Raw genomic sequence first — 22,997 nt, 5'->3', positions numbered from 1 at the left:
AGCAGAGCAGAGCAGAACTGGGGTTCAGATCTGTAATGCTGATGTGCTGTGAGCAGGTCTGCCAAGCCAAGTGCCAGCCAGTCAGTCAAGTAGAACCATCCGCTTCCAGCCATCCACAAACAATTTTCCCTCTGATTTCATAATTATACATTTCACCCTCGAGCCTCTTAAAGGCTTGGGAAATGGGAATCAAGGCAGGTTTTGAATGCAGGAAAGGATGTAATGAAAAGCCTGTATGCCCAAACCAGACTGTACAAAGTTGCTCCTAAGTCGAAATGGAATATCTTGGGTTTGTTAAATTGAATGAACCCAGTAACCCACAATGACATAACGTCATCCGTTTGTGCTACATTTGAATAGAGGCTTTTATGTTTTTTATGGAGTTAGAGTATTTTGATTTAATGAAATGGTTTATACAGTCTTTTTGATCCCTTACAGAAAATTATACTAAATCTAAATACTGTATACTTCATGCTGTTGCATATCTAGCTTCTCCTACTCCTGAGTTGTTGTAACATAAATCCATGTTCGGTAAACATACCAAAATAATAGACAGTCACTCTATCTAGCAATGGTCTGCGAGTTTTGTTTCAATGGACTTTGAATGATATAGTTTATCTATGCCTTTGGAGAGACTATGAAAAAATATGGACTTGGTGGACTTTGATGAATCATCTCTTGAGATATTGTAGAGATATATCTATAATAGAGATGTATGGATGTCTCTGGTTAAGGCTCCATTGGGTAAGCTTATGAAGGCTGTTGTTTATCACTATAATAGGAGGGAGTGAGTACTGCCATAGTCTGTGAGTCTCTCACGTAAGCCGTTAGCTCAGGAAGCCCGAGAGCCAAAACCCTAGAGGAGTGTGTGCGTGCATGAAAGAGTGTGCATGTGAGTATAAGTGTTCATATAACGTATCCAAAAGATCGGTGCATACCCAGCTCCCTAAAATGAAATGAGCAAAGGGTTCAATCTCTTGTTCCTTTGTGGAGGCCTTGGAGAAATGTATCTCCAGAGACTGCATGCATAGTGAGTCCATTGCCACGGGCAGACTGAAGAGCTGAATGCTGCATTCATGTCCTGTGGTATATTGTGAGAGTGTTTGGTGGCCCAGCTGTACCCCATCAACATGAAATACTGGCTCTGTCTGACTATGTCCTCACTGCTCTATAGAGGTCTTGGCTGCAGCAGAATAGAAACAACGCAGACTGGAGACTGAGAGCATACCAAAGCACACACAAACACAAATACACACAAATACATACACACATTCACAAACACCTTGATAAGTGCAGACATGCATGTACTCCCACATGCACACTCACACACACATGCACACATTCACTTTCACACAAAGCAACATGCATTTACACATGCACACTTGCACACACGCTCACTCACTCAATCACTCACACGCACAAACGCTCACACGCACACACACACACACACACCACACACACACACACACACACACACACACACACACACACACACACACACACACACACACACACACACACACACACACACACACACGATCTGTCTTCTGGTCTTCTTTGCTCACACACAGACATGTACGCAATTGGTATGCACCTTTATGTACTGTACACTGACAACAACCTAAAACTCTCACTCCCCATCACTCTCTCTCTCTACCCTTCTCCCTATATCTCCTCTCTCTCCCTATATCTCCCTCTCACCGCCTCCCGCCTTAACCCATCTCCCACACACACACATACACACACACACACACGACACAAACACAAGACATCAATAACTGCTGCGGCTTTCTCAATGACCTATTTATCTGCTCCTACTGTGAGATGTGGACATAGATCAGATGAGACAGGAGTCAGTGAGATGCCCTCGTGTTCAAACGACTGTGACGCTTCAATGGGGCCTCTTCCTTAAAGGATCAACATAGTCTTTAAGATAGAGGAAGGGCCTGCTGCTATCAAGCACCCACATTAATGAATGAGTCACACATGGAACACTGCTGCAGCAATTTTATCACATCAAATATTAATAGGGGAGACAGAAGAAAAGAGAGAAATATTGACAAGAAAAAAGAGAGAGAATTGAAGAGACTTAAAGAAAGAGATATAAGGGAAGAGAGAGAGAGTGGACAAACAGGCAGAAGTCAGGCACGTCTTGGCAGGAACAGGGGCTTTGTGGTGAATACCCACCACCCATTATTTTATGATATTGAGCAAACTGGTGGATCACTGGTGCAGCGGCCCTGATTCGGAACTGAGTCTGACGGATAGATAGAGAGGAGAGAGAATGAAAGAAAGGACAAAAGATAAGGGAGAGAAAGAAACAGGAAAAGAAAAAGAAGGACAACAAAGAAGAAGTGAAGGAAGGAGACAAAGGGAGGAAAGAGGAAAAGGGGAGAGAAGAGAGTTAAGGAGAGCTGAGCAGGTCACAGAGAGATAGGTTGACTGATTAGGGCATTAAAAAAAGATACTTCCAGGAATGCTTGATAATTGAAAATATTTGATACAAGGCAGTGGTGGAACACATCCTGTGGACTCATACACACTCACAAACCTCCCCTCAATAACACAAACACAATCATATTAGAAATGAGTGAGAAAGACAAGCAGCATGTGTTCTTGAAAATGCTGTCATTGTTGGTATATAACAAAAATGTCATGCCCTCTCTCTGTCTATCTCTTGCCATTTTTCTTCATCTCTCTCACTCTCACTCTCACACACACACACACACACACACACACACACACACACACACACACACACACACACACACACACACACACACACACACACACACACACACACACACACACACACACACACACACACACACACACACACACACACACACACACACACACACACACGCACGCACACACACACACACATTGATCCCACAAGAGATAGAGATACTATAAAGGAGTGTACAGTCGTAGATAGACAATGTTATTACTCTCTCCACACACACACACTAGCTCAGGTACCGTAAAGGGAATACCTGTTAGCCAGTTTTCTCTTTACTATTTACAGCTATTAACTCAGCAGAACTAATGCTCTTTATTCAGGAGGCACCTTTTGGGCATGCTTGTACCTGGAGACTCGTTTTCAGAAGAGGCCTATGTGTGCTTTACTCAGATTTATAACGGCTTTTGCTCACTCCGCCTCCCAGTGATATGCAGCCAAATAAAAATGTACAAGTGAGAACTTTACGAGCTGGATAGCCATAATTAAGACTCGTTTTTTTACCATTGCTTTCCCAGAACTGACTAGCGAAGTGGGCTTTTTATGTTTTTTTTTATTCAACGAGGAAAGGAAAAGTACTCTACTTCACTGAACCCACCACACACACACACACACACACACACACACACACACACACACACACACACACACACACACACACACACACACACACACACACACACACACACACACACACACACACACACACACACACACACTCCGCTAATTGATTAGATACAATTCAAATCTTTAATCCCCCAAACTAGGTTTGTGGCGGTCACAAAATTTCGTCAACCGGTGATTGTCAAGCAAATAACTGTCTGTCTCACGGTAATTGACCGTAATTAACATAAACACATTTAGCATCTCCTGGCTTCCACACCTACAAGCTGTTGGATTTTGGGTTAAACTTGGAACATTGCTATCCTAGAGACATGATACATCAGAAGTAAGACTATAGTGTCTGAGGGGTGATGGAGAATGTTTTTTTTTACATCAGAAATGAATGGTTATATGTAGGAGCCAGATGGCTTTGGAATGTGTTGGGTAGAAGGGAGGAAGTCACAGGATGGCTATAGGGGATACGGATGGACATCTGTGGATTAGGCAAATGAGGGGTTGAGGTCAGGTCAGATCCCCTTGAGGGTGAAATTAGGGTTTATTACCCTATTACTTCATCTTCCTGTCTAACCATAAAAGATGTAAGGATTGGAGAGAAGGAGGAGTGCCTAAATTGGAGTATATATACTTATGTTGGTGGAAACATGTTTTGTCTGAATGCAGGTGTATTGACCCTCTGGGAAGAATTAAACTTGGTTAAGCTTTCATAATGTCTGTTGAGTTATTTACTATGAGAATTAGAACCCAACAAAGCCATTGTAAAAAGTCTAATAAATCCATATAATATAGCCTACACCTTCACAATAAATCCATTATTTATTTTAGACAGGTCTAAAGAAGCATGATATGAAGAAAATGTAGACTATTTCAGAAGAACAGAATAGCATACTCTGAGTTGTCCTTATGTTAGGTCCTGATGTGGCTACACCAAATGGCTGTGGGCTACACAAGTTCATTTATCAGACAAGATTTGCTTATAATTCCGTGGCATTATTTTATATTATGAAGAATACAATTGAGCAAAGCTGAATAAAATATCAATACTTTCTCCAACCGATTTGAGGGAGTGAGCACATGCAGCTATTCTATGTTGAGCGGTTAACAAATAAATAGTTAATCCTGTATGCTTAATATATAGCTATTAATGTAGCTTTAATTGTTCTACAAATGTTGGGCTATATGTTTTGATTTTTAATACATTGTAAGACTGCATGATGAGACTCTAAGGATGATTCTAAAAAGTTGATTGGAAGGCATGAGCTCTGCTTTGTATTTTGCGCAGGCCGTACACACTCCAATAGTCTCCCATTCACAATTTGACAAGCACTTGATAATGCCTCGAATTTTACCACGTCATACCCTTTGTGTCCGTAATACACCCTAAAAAAATCCATGCCTTTTGCGGCCCGGAGTGCTGCGTTTTGCCCTTCTCTTAAGTGTGTTGTGCAATCCGAGGTGTCTCTCACTCACGGCTCTGCGTCACGTGATCAGGTCTTTCTCACAGGCTACTAGTTAAGACAGACACACCGGGGACGCCACCGCGCATGTCCTTCTCCAATTCCGAGGTACATATTGAAGATACTGGAAGAACTGTCCACATTAACTTTTCGTCAGCCAACAAGATCAGTAGGCCTAACGAACAGAAAAAGCACTAGCCTATGTCAATCTACTATCCCCTGTAGTACAAAAGTTGACCTATTCTATTCTGTGCGAGAAATAAATATTCCAAACATAGTCTGGGACAGTTGTGGGGTGCGATAGATCCCAAGTGAATACAACCTCTGGCATCAAACATTTTTTTATGCAATGTGACTGACGCAACAGATCAGAACGTTTATCTTAAAATGTTGATAAACTATTAGGCTATTTCTTCACATTATAAGCTCATCAATGCACACATGGTAGTAGGCTATAAGCGGGAATGTTCCATTAGCGGAAAACACCATTATCAAAAGTGACTGGAAATGCAATTTTAAATGTAACCCTTTAATTATAAAGGTGCATTTTTATGGTGAAAATGATCTTCCCCAAACTGGAAACCCACGCGCTGCTTATATATGCCAGTTAGGCTCTACACCCCTTGTAAAGCGGATTCATGTGTTTAATTTTAAGAAGTTATTTGGCCACTTTAGTTGTGATACAACCTTATTAAAACATATAGGCCTATAGGCTAGGGCCTAGCCCATAGCCTATATGTTCTAATAAAGTTTGTATGGCTGCATGAGGTGTGCGACTATGATTCAAACAAGTCACAAAAAAAAGGCTTTGTTTCTTATGCTGGGCATCATTCACAAGTGATAAGCTAATATTGTTACCTGTCAGACTATTCTTAATTTAATCTTGTCTTTACATATACTAAATAATATGTGTGACATTTGTTTGGATTTAGAATGGACCATTATCATGCACCTGTATCAAAACAGGGGCAGCGTGAAAAAACACATGTAATCTATGCACATAAATCGAGAGTGGAGGACGTTTTTCCTAGTGGTTTATTTTCATGCTAGCCAGATAGACTATACTCCTGTTGTAAAGAGAAGCAATGTGCTTAATATTAGGAAAGTTGAGAAATAAATATGGTAGGCCAAGCCTATAGAAAGCTGATAGAGGCCATCACTGTTTTCTCCCGCAATTGCATAGCCTATAGAAATGTTGCACAACATGAGCTCATGGGCTCTCATGAAGTGTTTGATTAGAGTTTTGAATACATTTGCATTGATGTCGGAGTGATTAGAGGGACAATAAAGTGCAGTTGAGTCAATGCTCATTTCAAACTGATTGGGGGCTGGAAGAACAGGGAAACTGTACATTTTCACTACAGTGAAATTGTTTGTTTTATTTTGCAGTGAACTGTGCCTAATGTTTTTCAAACAGAAAGATGAATCAGCCTGTGATGCGTAACACAAGTTAGAGTACCGACCATCATAAAGTAGCTTCACATGTTTGTTCAATTCATGTATTATTCCTTCCAAGCAGTCAATAACTTGCTGTAGTCCATGCTAGCTTACATAGCATCCACTAGCTAACATGCTGCTCTGATTACATACTGTATTACACCACTGCCAGGCAGTCACCTATTGTCCCCTGAAGCATCAATCTGTACTCAAACAGTCCATTACTCAAAGTGACAGCCAGATTAGAAATTACATTTAATTCTGTCTACCACCACCTGACACTGTCTGCCACTGTTTCTAACACCCCAACAGAATCTCTCTGCCTTCTTATATTGGTTTTGAAATGTTTTCAATGGGATATCTTCTCTATGATGCTTTCCCCACCCCCTACTAGTCATTTGCATAACATAGAAGCTATTCTTTGTGTGTTTACGTGTAAGACAGTCGACTACAGGCGAGGAGCTGTGGACATGCAGACATAATATCATTTCACAAAGGCTTTGCTTTCCCCCCTGGCATCTGTATGAAAGGTATTGTTGACAGTTGTACCGTGGGAGGGGAGATACTGTATGTGGGTTAATTAGGGCCAAAAACCTTGTTAGTCAGCACTGAGGGGAAGATGTAAAGTTTATCACTTCCTGTTTCCACACTTTGAAGATGCTTTTGGGGATGGCTCGCAGACTAGTTTCAAAGTGCACCAGTTACAAATTGGATCCTGTTGATGAACTTCTAATGAAACTCTTTTAATCAACCCCCCCACCTACCACCCTGATCTCCCCTTCCTCGTCTTCACCCTCCTTCCTTCCTTCCTTCCTTCCTTCCCTCCCTCCCTCCCTCCCTCCCTCCCTCCCTCCCTCCCTCCCTCCCTCCCTCCCTCCCTCCCTCCCTCCCTCCCTCCCTCCCTCCCTCTGCCTTCAAATGTATTCAAAGCTGGGAGATATCAAAAAGTGAAAGCCATTCCGTACATTAGCATAGTTGCTGTGCCAGCGAAGGGAAGGCGCATCATCTGTATGGCTCCGGTGTCCTAATGGGTATAGTGGCTGAACAGATGTTCTGAGACACACTGCTCTCTCTCTTCTCCCGCATTCACCCGGTACCTACCCACCCACTCTCTCTCTCTCTCTTTATCTCCCTCTCTCTCCCTCTTCCTCTCTCTCTCTCTCTCCCTCGCTCTCTCTCTCTCTCTCACCCCTCTGTCCCCTCTGAATGCGGCTGGTGGAATGCTTTAGACAGATTAGGTTGGGGAGTTCCCAAATCTCATCAAGCGTACAACAGTACAGTATATCCTCTAAGCCGTGGAGGGAGAGAATATCTAACCACTGCGGTAGGGCTGACACTGTGAAGTAAACATGGCACAGTCTCTGGATGTAAGTTAAGTGTCTGTCAACAAGACAGGTACATTAGAGACAGACTTTAGACCTTTAGTAGTAGTAGTAGTAGTTGTAGTTGTACACACTCTGACTGAATTGACCAGCAATCATGCACAGCAGTAAAAAAACAATTTTTATTAACAAAATATACAATTCTATATTTTTTGTTGTTGATGGTTTGAGTTTGCTCTTTATTCAGACAGTTTTAGACAGAACAGGAAAACAGGACATTTAAAAAAAATAATACTAGTAGAGTAATAGTAGAATAATAATAGTAACTATAATACGCTACTAATGTCTTCACTCTCTTCGTGCATGCAGCATAGCTTGCTAGTACATAGTGCTGTAAGCCTTGAAAAGGGGCCAGGATGGTTGGTTCTATAGCTCTTTGACCAATTTAGATGTTACATTGAGATGATTGCCCTAAATCTTCGCTAAATAATCAATATTGATTATTAATAATTCCATTCATTGACATAATCTCAGAACATTTCTAAAAGAGGTCACATTTTCTCTTTCCTTTATGTACGCTCTAGTGCCCTCAAACTCAACTCTGGACGTCGAAGCCAGTTACAGTGTATTTTTTCATTGTTCCACTTTAATCAGGGTCTGATTTAGACCTGGGACACCAGGTGTGTGTAATTATCAGGTAGAACAGAAAACCAGCAGGCTCCGGACCTCATAGTGTAAGAGTTGAGTTCCCCTGCTCTTGTGTCTATACAGTCACCTGTTGTAGACCTAGTACCATGCCTGTGAGGAATGAGGCACTGGTAATTCCAGGACTGGATTCATGTCTTGTCAGGTTTTCTGAATAGGTGACTTTAAAGGAATTCCACAATCTTCCACAATGACCTCTGACCTCTTTGGTAACCTACTGAAGATAAGTTGGTTTTTCCTATGGATCTATGACAGATCACTCACTTCATCTAGAATGGCTGATATTAGGTGTTGCTTAATGAATATAGCCAACCATTATGCCGGCCGTAAAAACAGTACAGAGTTTAAAGCAGATGGGCTTTTATTAATCTGAATTGCCATTTGGTATAAACTACCTCTGGATCATAATGCCTAAAATATCTGCAGTTCCAAAATGAAATGGTCCCTTTGTGAAATAAACAAAACCTTGTCATATAGATGCAATATAAATGACAGATTACAATCTGTGTATTTTTATTCACTTATGGAAACCTTGTAGGTTGGGTTCCATCACAAATGTTGTTGGATAGAAAGTTTGAATAATGAATGGTGTGTCGGGTGACAAGGCTGAGGTGATTCTGCTTCGGGTCGGTCACAGACTGTAGATTGATGTGGAGCACAACCTAAAGTCGGCCACGTTAAGGATTTGTGTGTAAGGAAAGTTGTTTATTGTTGAAAGCTAATGCATTTTTTTATTTTGTCAAGGATCAAGTGATGTTTATAACCATGGTATTGTGTAACGGAGTCGTATACTCATCTTTTTAATACTGAAGAAGGTTCAGTATTAAACAGTTCTGTCAGGTGAAGAACACAAAACAGAATACAACTACCCACAAACCACAATACAAACACACCCCTAATTATAGGACCTTCAATCAGAGGCAATGGTAGACAGCTGCCTCCAACTGAAGGCCCCAACACCAATTAACTAAACAGAAATACAAATGACTAGACAGAACAGAAATAAACTAACAGAACAATAACCAAAACCCTGGACTAATAAATCAAATACCCCTCTCTACATGGACACATACACACAACCACCCTGAACCACATAAAACAAATACCCCCTGCCACGTCCTGACCAAACTAAACACTAACAAATAATACCTTTACAGGTCAGAACGTGACATATAGACCTTTCCTACAGTCAATGACCAAAACCTCCCTCTTTGGCCTCATTGGTGGAAAGTTTTTTTTCTTCATAATTTCATAATTAATAAATATTATTTTTTAAACACGACAAAAATCCAGTGTTTCTATGTCATACAGTTTTGTTATATTTCAGTCTTCTGTGATGTACAGTACCAGTCAAAAGTTTGGACATACCTATTGATTCAAGGGTTTTTCTTTAGTTTTACTGTTTTCTACATTGTAGAATAATAGTGAAGACGTCAACAACACTATGAAATAACACATAAGGAATCATGTAGTAACCAAAAAAGTGTTAAACAAATCTAAATATATTTATTATTTGATATTCTTTGAAGTAGCCACCCTTTCCCTTGATGACAGCTTTGTACACTCTTGGCATTCTCTCAACCAGCTTCACCTGGAATGCTTTTCCAACAGTCTTGAAGGAGTTCCCACATATGCTGAGCACTTGTTGGCTGCTTTTCCTTCACTCTGCAGTCCCAACTCATCCCAAACCATCTCAATTGGGTTGAGGTTGGGTGATTGTGGTGGCCAGGTCATCTGATGCAACACTCCATCACTTTCCTTCTTGATCAAATAGCCCTTACACAACCTGGAGGTGTGTTGGGTCATTGTCCTGTTGAAAAACAAATGATGCACCATCCCATCTGGTTTGTGCTATCACTGCAGAATGCTGTGGTAGCCATGGCAGTTAAATGTGCCAAGAATTCTAAATAAATCACTGACAGTGTCACCAGAAAAGCACCCCTACACCATCACACCTCCTCCTCTATGCTTCATGGTGGGAATCACACATGCAGAGATCATCCGTTCACCTACTCTGCATCTCACAAAGACACACACCTCAAATTTGGACTCATAAGACCAAAGGACAGATTTCCACCAGTCTAATATCCATTGCTCGTGTTTCTTGGCCCAAGCAAGTCTCTTCTTCTCATTGGTGTCCTTTAGTAGTGGTTTCTTTGCAGCAATTTGACCATGAAGGCCAGATTCACGCAGTCTCCTCTGAATAGTTGATGAGATGTGATTGCCACTTGAACTCTGTGAAGCCTTTTTTTGGGATGCTATTTCTGATGCTGGTAACTCTAATGAACTTATCCTCTACGGCGGTCCTCATGAGAGCCAGTTTCATCATGACTTGATGGTTTTTGCGACTGCACTTGAAGAAACTTTCAAAGTTCTTGAAGTCTTCCGGATTGACTGACCTTCATGTCTTCAAGTAATGATGGACTGTCGTTTCTCTTTGCTTATTTGAGCTGTTCTTGCCATAATATGGTCTTGGTCTTTTACCAAATAGGGCTATGTTCTGTATACCACCCCTACCTTGTCACAACACTATTGACTGGCTCAAACGCATTAAGAAGGAAATAAATTCCACAAATGAACTTTTAACAAGGCACACCTGTTAATTGAAATGCATTCCAGGTGACGAGCTCATGAAGCTGGTTGAGAGAATGCCAAGATTGTGCAAACCTGTCATCAAGGCAAAGGGTGGCTACTTTGAAGAATTTGTTTAACCCTTTTTTGGTTACTACATGATTCCATATGTGTTATTTCATAGTTTTGCTGTCTTCACTATTATTCTACAATGTAGAATAATAGGCCACGGCAATCTATATGTTATATTCATGCACAGCTTTGCTCGCGTCTCAAAGAAAGGCGATTTAATGACATTTGATGAAAATGTAAAGTTTGTGTTTTCACATATGCACAAATGTGATCCAGTAATGCCCTTCTTATAATACAGTGTAAAATGATTACTCTCATTATCTGTATATTTTCTTTCCATCTACTATTGGAGAGGTATTCTACATTCCTTTCTCTGCTCTGAAAGACCTACACGGCTCATTATGTATTGTATAGCCTTTCTTCTGTACCTTTTCTTCCATCAATTGCACTCTTTTCACCCAGAGGACACGTCCCCCGGTCCCCCTGTCTCTTGCCTAACATACACACACCCCCATCACTGGCCTTTGTGTGGTGGCTTCACACCGACCTGGGTTAAAGATGGCCCACAATGTGTACAATCATATTTCAGTTGAGCCACAAGAGCCCTTGTTCTCTCTCCTACTGCTGGTAATATTGAACGCGCCTTTCACTTCAAAACCACAGCCTAGGCCACGGCAATCTATATGTTATATTCATGCACAGCTTTGCTCGCGTCTCAAAGAAAGGCGATTTAATGACATTTGATGAAAATGTAAAGTTTGTGTTTTCACATATGCACAAATGTGATCCAGTAATGCCCTTCTCAAGTGGGAATGGTGTGCACCTGATATGATTCAGACAGATTATAACAACAGTCTGGTTAGACGTGTTGTGTCTGATAATGTGATTATAGAGCTGGTGATGTCTGAATCTGTAGACAGATATATATTTTTATTTATTGGACTTTTACATTAAGCAGGTAGAGAGAATAGAGAAAGAGAATGGGAAGGAGGAGAGGGTAAACAGAGAGAGGGAGAGAGAAGAAAGAGAATGAGAGAGAGAGGGAGAGAATGTTCCTTCCTGCATTAGCGTTTGTTTGGCCCCATGCCTGTGGGGTGATAGGATTAAAGTGTCTTTAAACATGACCCCTGTCCTCTATTCTGATATTAACAGGATAGACAGTCCCCTCGCTGCAAGCCAAGGTCACTTTTAAACCATGTTTACAAAAACTCATGTAAACCCTAGGCCTATGTGCTGCCGAGAGGTCCAGTAGATAGTGTAGTTGTTGCCTGAAAATGGAGTTGATACAACACCACAAAATGAAAATTGTTATAGCTGGAAAACGATCTCACTGTTTAACATTAACAACAGCAACAAAAACAAAGTTAAAAGGGAATTACTGAGGATTGCCATGGTTGGATAGTTTCGTAGCCCCCCTACCTCCCTCACCATCTCACTATGTGGAACACCACTGTTGTGAAATGAACTGCGCTCCATTGTTTGCTTCCTGCTGTGTACTCAGATCCAAACCCCCCCGCCCAACACACACACACACACACACACACACACACACACACACACACACACACACACACACACACACACACACACACACACACACACACACACACACACATAGACACACATGCACGCACTCATGCAAACAAGCCCACAAACACACACCTCATCAATATGCATGGCCATGCACGGATGTCTGCACTGAGGAATTAAATGTCATGCAGCAAAACCAGAGCATTTGAATCTGGTGTAATCACAGGAAAAAGCATTGTGAACCAGATAAAGCCTGTGTTTGCATCAGTGAGGGATATCCACTTATCTGTGAATTAACACCCAGTCTGCAGTTCATTATGGCCATACAAACACACACACACACACACACACACACACACACACACACACACACACACACACACACACACACACACACACACACACACACACACAGAGAGGGTCAGAAAGGGCAAGGCTTTTGAGTGGCATACAGAGTGAATGACAGTGACTCATCTAATAAAACCACCAGCACATTTATTCATGGCAGTCCATATTCTCTCTCTGTGGGGTCAAACATCAGTCATTAACCTCTGTCTCGCTCTCTTTTCCTTTAACTCTCAAACTACCTCACCCTTTCCCTTTCTTTCTCGCTGTCGCTCTCTCTATCTGCCTCTTTTCCACACTCTCTATGCCTCTGTTTCTCTCTTTCTTCCTTTCTCTCTCAGACTACCTCACCCTCTCCCTTTCTCTCTCTGTCTCTCTCTCTCCATCTCTCTTTATTTCTCCCACACTCTCTCTCGCGCTCTCTCTATCTTTCTCTCTCCATCTCTCTCTTTCTCCCACTCTCTCACTCTCTGTCACACATCTCCTAGCACCTGCCCTCACGTCTACCCCCCGGCGTCTTGCGGTATTGTTTTGAATAATGATTTCTGAAACCCTCCCACACACATGGTCACATGGCTGAGTTCACTTGACAGATTGTCATCAGAATACAGTAATGGGATTTTTTTTAAACCAAGCATCTGGTTTGGTCCCAGCTGCAGGGGAGAGATTGACAACCCTTAGGAGGGAGATGTTGAGCAATGGGAGGCTCGGACTAGAGGTGGAATAGAAGTGTAGTCTCAAAACAGATGACTAGTGACTTACTCCATAAGAGCTAAAGAGATCAGAGTTCTGATTGTTTGACGTGTAAAATACAAAGGCATTTTTTACTTGTCAGTATGGGATCTCTTAAAAGATGAAGGTGCCTGATGATTATAAGAACAGTACATTCTCAAGTGACAATTATTTATGTCTTTCTCTCCCAGGTGCTACAGTGGATGTGAGGGAATGCAGATTCCCCGGTCATCCCAGAGGAGGAGTGAGCTCAAGTGTAGGAACCCCTTCCACTACTGATCCCATTCCTCCACCACTCCCCCCTCCCTCCACCCACCCCTCTCTCCCTCAATCCCTCCCTCAATCCCTCCCCACACCCCTCCCTCCCTCCCTCCACCCCTACCTCCCTCCACCCCTCCCTCACTCCCTCCCTCCCTCGCTCCCTCAATCTCTGATGGCTCTATGGGGCTTCCTCAGTGTCAGCCTGCACTGCTGGGTCTGGCTCTGGGCCGGGGCCCCTATGTCGACCAGCTTGCCCCACAACCGCCCCGGAGGGCCCCTGGACTGGCTCCTGTCCGACAAGGGCCCCTTCCACCACTCCCAGGAGTACACAGACTTCGTTGAGAGGAACCGGCAGGGCTTCTCCACCCGCTACAAGATATACCGGTGAGTTGTATAGCAGGGCTTGTACATGGGGCAGTGTTTCCCAAACTCAGTCCTCAGGCCCTAACACTACACAGCCTATTCAAATGATCCAAGCTTGATGATTAGTTGATTATTTGAATCAGCTGTGTAGTGCTAGGGCAAAAACCAAGGGGTCTCGAGGACTAAGTTTAGGTAACTCTGACGTAGGGGCGGTTTACAGGTAAACAGGTGAGTCTCATAGCAGTGTTCTCTTCAGAGATATATAGGAGAGTCAGACCACAGGTAGTCTAGATTAGGTATAGGGAGAATCAATAGACAGATGGACAGATTAGACTACCTACCAACGTGTTAGTACACCAAAGCAGGCTGAATGTTATATCCAATATCAAATTGCTAAAGCACGTTCAGTGTCATTTAAAGTCGTGAAGTAAATACCACTGGAAGGAAAGCCTTGAAAAGAGATGTGGAAAGTTCTCACCCCATCTAGGATAGTCTAGTAGTGGAAACGTATTGAATTAAAGGAACTGCAATTAAGTCAACTAAGGTTAAGTAAATAAATGGCTTTCAAGGAGAAAAGGAGGGGAAAACTTAAATGTTTAAGTTTGGCACCTACTTGTGTAGCTATTGTGGTTATTTCTTAATCAATCAATCTACTAATCAACTAATCAAAATCAATCTACTATTGTAGCTGTTTTGTATCTACAGTATGCACCTAGGCACCTACATAATATAGCCATTGTGGGTAAATAGTACAGTTATATGATTTGAGTGTATCAAGGTAATTACAAGCACATGGCCATATGCATATTCTGATATCTGTTCAGGAAAAATATATTGATTACTGTAGTGTAGGGGGAAAAACGTATGATTTGTCATAACGTTTAACACATTTTCACATATTGGCTCGTGATATAAAATTAGTGGAAAGTGTGTCATATATCCTGTCCGTCGTGAGTTGGAAAGGTATTGAACACGGACCGGGAAACCGCAGACGGGACTCTGACATCTATGGATTTGCGCTGGGTGTTTTATGGGCTATGGTGACCTGCTTCCCGCGTTAAAGCGTTTTAATATTTCTCCTCTGGCTAGTGCAGGCCCATCACAGCTCTCGGGACTGAGCTTCATTGGCGGTAAGATTAATAGTCTTATCATGTGGCCAAGTGATTAGTGGGCTCTTAATAGTTATTACTCTGCATTATCACACCATCCCCTGAGAGTCTACTGTCAGCTGCAAGGTTGTGTCTGAGGCGCGCTAGATTACAACCAACTCTTGATTAACAGTAATATTATTAAAGCCCTTTCGTTGGCTGGTAGAAATGCTGAGCACTGTATTTTATGTCGGCTGTGTTTTTTTTCTTTCATAAACCAGGTTTCCATCCAATCTTTTTATGTAAGTAAAGTACATGTCACGACAGGCCTGATGGAAACAGTCGGTAAAACTTCTAAATGTCTACAAAACAAAATACGGTTGATAGGGTGGGATCTTTTTGTGTCTGTAAAATTAATGATGCGCAAATATTATGCGCAAATATTTATATAATAACCATCATATCGAAGTAAACTTGGAGACACGCAATGATATGGTGATATGTTTTGTGGTCCTACCACTACGACTCCGGAAAGCATGCATTTTATTAGTCTACAGTCGACATAAGTTATGATGAACTTCACAGGGTGGTGAAAGTGCACGGTGACGGGTTTGATGCAACTTTCCAATAAATATCAAGGGTCTTATTCTGTTGACATGATGTTCGATGCTTAATAATCTTGCTTTTGTCCGTAATAGGAATCTCGCAGACAGAATCTGCGCACTGTCTGCGAACTGTTGGCAAGAGCGCACATGCAAATACCAGAGTGGGGACATTCTTTATAACGCAAAATGTTTAGTGATAAGACAATCAGTCTAGTTTTTTATCGGTATATAACAACGCAAAAGTAATTGATGTTATCATGTACAACTTTTTATCGGCAACAAGTCATTTTGATGGAAACATATTATCTCTGGTGGGAAAATTTGCATATTTCTTTTAATGCAGATTTTAGAATATCGCCAATTGGATGTAAACATAGCAAATTGCTAACTGGTATTAATCGACCAGACAAAATTTGTGCTGAGATGACAACTGCTAATTGGGACATCATAGACATATAATCACTTGATTATATTTCTATGGGGGAAGAAAAAAAAATGTATGAAATGTATGCACTCACTACTGTAAGTCGCTCTGGATAAGAGCGTCTGCTAAATGACTAAATGTAAATGTAAATGTAATATAGGGATAATTCAAGGTAATTGTATCTGTTACAGACTTTGGTCTCTTATCAGTATCTTACATAAGGACTGCATCAAGTTATACAATGTTCCCTTAAAATCAACAGCTTTAATGGTACAAGGCAACAGCCTACTGAGAACAGATGTCAACTCAATGTCTATTCCACATTGGTTCAACCTAATTCCATTGAAATGACAAGAAAACAACATTGATTCAACCAGTGTGTGCCCAGGAGGAAACTATACTGCAGGTTTTTACAGTAGGAGGAAAGGTGGTAAATTAATCCAGTGTGCCTTTAGTTGTCAAACAGATTGTTACTGATATCTGTTCTCATCCCTCAAACTTCCCCAGGTGATCTCAACACATCAACAATGGTTCCCAGTGGCAAAACTACTATCTATAAAAAGCTATCACATAGAATATAATCCTGTAGAATTGCTTTGCCAGACAACGTTGGCTTTACTGTGGCATTGTGTGGTGGCCATTTTGGATTAAAGTGCATGCAGGTGGTACTAATTGTCTCTGTCTCTGTTAATATGAGAAGTTATTGTGGCGTACTCACATGCATATATCCAATATGTCCACTCTGTTGCCAATTCCCAGTGACAGCGGCATAGCCAAACAGTCCACCACACAGTTTGTTTGTTTAAAATTACCTCTGATATCTGACAATCTATTCCCTATCCCATAACACATCATTTCACAGCAAAACAGACATGAGGAGATGGAAAGTGACATTATTTGCTTCTGCAGAGTTTTGGATCTCTGCTATATTCTCATAATCTTCACTGACAGAGAGAAGATGAATTACCGCAAGTGGGTGCTTCTAGTTACAGTGGCTGTGTGTTACTATGCCATCATTGCAGTAATGAAATTGCACCATCTCATCCCTCTTTCAATTTTCCACCTCTCTTCTTGATTGAATTTGAAAGAATTTTAATGGGTCCTCCAACAGGAAATGGAGGCTGTTTTCCTGTTTGGGGAATCACTCATTGTTTTGGCGAATGCAACAGCTTTTCCCTCAGTCAACATGTGTAGAGATGGGGTTCCGCTGCACCACCAGTCCTAGGCAACTATTGCCAAGTGACAGTTCCCGTAGACAGCAGGGTGTAGGAAATTGTAGGCTACGCTTGTGTAGCTCTTGTGTTTTTTGACATATTGCATTTGAGAAACGTAAGTGAGTGTTGGCACCAAATCGCATAGAGAAGTTCACAGTATGAATGCCGTCTTTCTGTACGGCTGCAATGCATCAAATTTGAGAATGTCTTTTGGAAACCTTAAAAGACCTTGATCTGTGTTACAGTGGCCTTCTTATTTCATACCCAGAGAAAAGCAATGTATCCCAATTCTCTGAAATCTCCACTAGGAGAAATAGTCCAAAAGAGAGATGTGTGAAAATGAATGAATGATATCGCAAATGAAACCAAGGTAGCTACGTACAACAGTGGAGGCTGCTGAGAGGAGGACGGCTCATAATAATTCTGGAATGGAGCAAATTCAATGGCATCAGACACATGGAAACCATGTGTTTGCTGTATTTGATAACGTTCCACTTATTCTGCTCCAGCCATTACCACGAGCCTGCCCTCCCCAATTAAGCTGCCACCAACCTCCTGTGACGTACAGTACAGTGATGAGAGACAGATAAGAAGAATAACGTCATGGTGTAGTCTAAGGAAATACCGCAGAACCCCAAAAACTGCTCCATGGTAAAATCCATTTAATTTCATCCCACTCCTTGTTGGATGTACCATTAGCCCTATGGGGGGTTTAAGATAAGACAAGTCCAGCTTATCACAGTCAACGATAACTGGAGAAACCAATGACAGAATGATTTTGAGGCTACACTTTCCTTACCTGTTCCCTTACTCTCTCCTCTCTCCCTCCTCTCTTGCTCCTCGCTCTTCTCTCTTTCTCGCTCCTCTCACTCTCCTCTCGCTCGCCTTTCTCACTCTCCTCTCTCGCTCCTCTCTCTCTCTCTCCTATTTCCTCTCTCTCCTCTCTTGCTCCTTTCTCACTTCTTACATGCAATGCTTTCGAACTGCCGAATCTCAGCTCTCACATAGCAAAGCAAGATATAACTGGTGAGGAATGCTATGGTGGCCCAGTTGAAGAGATAATTTATATGTATGGAGTGAAAAGAGGTCAGGATTAATGGTTATGCTTGATGTAACTGACCGAAAAATTACTCAAGGGACATGTCTAAAAGTAGAAGTATGTGGGTGTGCATACATTCATTAAGCTGTATGTTTCATGTATTGATTTGAGAAAGCTTTCCCATAAGTGGATTAGGCATGCTAACATCACACAAATTAAACTAATTGCTATATTTTCATTACCTGTATGAGAGCAGACATGAAAGTATTTTACAATTTTCCACATTGCCCCATATGATCCTTAAAAAGAGGCTTTTCATCATTACTCCTGCTTTAATGTGATATATCTCCTATCAAAAGGCCACGCCCCCTCCATCCATCACCTACAGCACAGGTTGGCGAACCTATTCTGATTACAGCAGACAAGCATCCAATTCACAGCGCAGTGCATCATTTAGTGATAACTTGCACCTGTGAGGTTTGTTAGGGAGTGTGTGTGTGTTTGTATGTGTGTGTGTTGGAGAAGAGAGAAATAAATATAGCGATAGGAGACAGAAAGAGAAACAGAGAGAACGACAGACAGGCAGGCAGGCAGGCAGGCAGGCAGGCAGGCAGGCAGACAGACAGACAGACAGACAGACAGACAGACAGACAGACAGACAGACAGACAGACGGACAGACGGGCAGACGGGCAGAAAGGAGAAAAAAACTGGCAAGAAGAAAGGCTTTCTATATTCAGCATCAGGATGTAAAATATTGCACATAATTTCTTCTACATTACATTGCTTCTACTGTAGCCTCCAGCTAACTGACACAGACAGAGCATGTTAATTTCAACCTCCCTCACAGAAATATTATCTGAACCTGTCAGAGCCAATTAAAACTGAACCAGTGTTTAGATACTGTAATTATTTAAACACAGGGGATTAACGCAAACAAAGTCTTTCAAGGGGTAACAATGCTCCCGTCTTTAAGGCTGCATACAGAATAACTTAGTAATGTTTGTAAATGTAAACAGAAGATGTCAAAGCTACAGACGCTGATGAGAAATCAGAACTTTACAGCTGCCTCTAGCATTTCCTTTCCTTTCGGTCACTTTACTTTCTTTCCTCATTATGAGTTGTATTGAGTGTCAGAGATCCGCCGATGTCTATGGGTTTCTCTGTCACTGCACATTTTGATTATGATGTGTTTATTAAGGAGAGCACCTGTCAGCTGCAGGCTTTGGGAGCATTCTCCTCCCCAGCTACATTCATCTTCCAAATGGTACCTGCTTTGGATCTCTCTGTCCATCTCTCTCTCTCCCTCTCTCTCTCGCTCTCTCTCTCTCTCACTTTTGCTCTCTCACTCTCCCATCTCTCCATCAGAACTTAAAGCTAAGGATGCAGTGAGGCATTGCGGTTGATAGCTGCCCCCGTAGACTCACCTCTCCCCTACCCTTCTGCAGACAGACAGGACAGACCGACAGAAAACCATTAATACCATCACATCATTAGTGAGCCTTATTTACCAAACAGTTTCAAGGACATTTTAAAGTCTTCTCCTCCATGTCTTCTTCTTTCCAGAGAGTTTGGGAGATGGAAGGTAAACAACCTGGCTGTGGAGAGGAGAGACTTCCTGGAGTCGCCGTTGCCCCTGACACCAGAGTTCATCCGTAACATCCGTCTCCTGGGTCGGAGACCCACCACCCAACTCATCACTGACAACCTGATCAGGAAGTATGGGACACACTTCCTGCTGTCGGCCACGCTGGGAGGTAAACACACCACTATGTCTGAAATGGCACACTATTCCCTATATAGTGTTTGATCAGGGGATTCTGTGAGAATGATGAAGTAGGTCAGGAGTAGGCAACCCTGGTGCTGGAGTGCCACAGGAAGACCAGGTTTGTGGAATTTAGTCAATCACTGAACTGATCAATTAGCTCAGTTGGTCAGGTGTGCTGCCTACCTGGAACAAAATCCTACAGTACCTGCAGCACTCGAGGAACAGGGTTGCTTACCCCTGGAGTAGGTAGTAGTAGTTGACCCCTATTCACTGATACAGGGACATATTTTTGAATCCCCCTAATGGTTAGGAAAGAGGGGTACGGTATTCTAATAATCTGTCAGTTATCTGTGTTTGTAAAGTCCCAATACCACCAAAAAGCTAATGAGGGCAGGACATGTACATGCCTTCTATGCCAATATTGGTATACAGTAGCAGCCTATATGAATTCAGTGGAATACTTTTCTTGAATAGATTTTTATCTACATAATGAAAGCCCATGTAAAAACCTCATTACACGGACATGTACTGCATAACCCTCAGCTACACAGTCATTCCCCAGTGCTTTTGATAGTCATGTGGACAACGCCATGAGGGTGGTTGCTCTTTACAGGAGAGAAGCTTATTTCAGCTACAAAGCCCTGTGCATGTCGGGGAAACCAAGGGAATGGGTTTCCTGTTGGAAAGCAACACTTGTCGATTACCTCAGCCGGGCTCCTGGAAAGGTCGTAGTTGTGAGTGGCCACACGCACACACACACACACACACACACACACACACACACACACACACACACACACACACACACACACACACACACACACACACACACACACACACACACACACACACACACACACACACACACACACACACACACACACACACACACACACACACACACACACACACACACACACACACACACACACACACAGCTGCACTGGCTGATGCGATGCAACCTCCATGCTCTGGCACACAACCAGAGTAGCTCTGTATGAGGAGAGGAAGATGAGGAGCTGTTGCTTGGCCATGAGCCAGAGATGTGCTGCTGGCTGCTGAATGGGGTTATAAATGGATTGCCTGTCCGTGTTCTGGAACACATGGACTTCATGAAATAAATGAATAAATTACATAGGGATTTAAGGGCACTTTTCTGCAGCAGAGGAAGAAGAACACAAAACACAGATTACCATTGATAATATGATATGATGCCCTCCTTTATGGTTGAATCTGGATGTATATTTGTTCATATTCTCCCAAATAGCACATGGTTAATAGTCATAATACCTGGCAGTGAATAATACACTGTATTATTCCTATTGATTGCCATACTACTAAAACGGGGTAGCTGTTGATTATGTAGTTCAGAGACCATCTAAATAATGTCAACTGACATTTGTATAGACTGTTAAAACCATGTTAGCCAGCAAACGTTCTCCCAACAGCTGAAAAAAAAGCCTGTTTAAACAGCATCGGCAAACATTGTCGTAACGCCATCTTTGTGTTTGCAGGGGAAGAGGCCTTAACGATATTTGTGGACAAGAGAAAGCTGAGTAAGAAGGCGGATGTGAGCGAATACTCTGGCTCTGGCAACTCGTCCAGCGTAACTCTGGAGGCTCTGCACCAGCTGGCTGCCTCCTACTTCATAGACAGAGAGAGCACCCTGCGCAAGCTGCACCACATCCAGATAGCATCCACAGCCATTAAGGTACACACAAACACACACAAGCACACACCCTACACACACGCACACAAACACACACACACACACAACCAACACCCAAACACACACCCACACATACCCACAGACATACACACATGCACAAACACACACAGGTACACACACTGACCTTCCATCAAACTTGAAACTTCCTGCAATCATACTTGTTCAAGTGGAGCAGCACAGTTGGTTAGCTGATTAGAGATCCTGGAATGCCCCTTGTAAGAAGTGTCAGCTTGTCAGGTTGTGAAGAGCCAGGAGTGTTGATCAGTAGGTGGGGTATTTCCCGGGCCAGGCGTTGACATACCTCATCTGAACTGAGTACTGTAGCTGTTGGGATGAATGTTGTGACATACAGGACATACAGTGAAGGAAAAAAGTATTTGATCCCCTGCTGATGTTGTACGTTTGCCCACTGACAATGAAATGATCAGTCTATAATTTGAATGGTAGGTTTATTTGAACAGTGAGAGACAGAGTAACAACAACAAAATCCAGAAAAACTCATGTCAAAAATGTTATAAAATTATTTGCATTTTAATGAGGGAAATAAGTATTTGACCCCTTTGCAAAACATGACTTAGTACTTGGTGGCAAAACCCTTGTTGGCAATCACAGAGGTCAGACGTTTCTTGTAGTTGGCCACCAGGTTTGCACACATCTCAGGAGGGATTTTGTCCCACTCCTCTTTGCAGATCTTCTCCAAGTCATTAAGGTTTCGAGGCTGACGTTTGGCAACTCGATCCTTCAGCTCCCTCCACAGATTTTCTATGGGATTAAGGTCTGGAGACTGGCTAGGCCACTCCAGGACCTTAATGTGCTTCTTCTTGAGCCACTCCTTTGTTGCCTCGGGCATGTGTTTTGGGTCATTGTCATGCTGGAATACCCATCCACGACCCATTTTCAATGCCCTGGCTGAGGGAAGGAGGTTCTCACCCAAGATTTGATGGTACATGGCCCCGTCCATCGTCCCTTTGATGCA

At 42.3% G+C, this 22,997-nt stretch overlaps 1 protein-coding gene across 1 annotated transcript in view; it reads left to right on the top strand.

The window, feature by feature from the left end:
* The window catches only part of LOC106560299 (BMP/retinoic acid-inducible neural-specific protein 3), a 59,301-nt gene that overhangs the window by 1,188 nt on the left and 35,116 nt on the right, over positions 1-22,997 (top strand). The window contains exons 2-4 of the mRNA XM_014123052.3: positions 13,724-14,177; positions 20,091-20,281; positions 21,807-22,003. Of these exons, the coding sequence (XP_013978527.1) occupies positions 13,966-14,177; positions 20,091-20,281; positions 21,807-22,003 (600 nt within the window). The 5' untranslated portion in view covers positions 13,724-13,965. The remainder of the gene's footprint in view (positions 1-13,723; positions 14,178-20,090; positions 20,282-21,806; positions 22,004-22,997) is intronic.

The sequence above is a fragment of the Salmo salar genome, chromosome 10 (assembly GCF_965601325.2).
Source record: "Salmo salar chromosome 10, fSalSal1, whole genome shotgun sequence".
NCBI lineage: Eukaryota > Metazoa > Chordata > Actinopteri > Salmoniformes > Salmonidae > Salmo > Salmo salar.
Note: the sequence above shows the minus strand (reverse complement) of the source record. Positions and strands in the feature narration are given on the sequence as shown.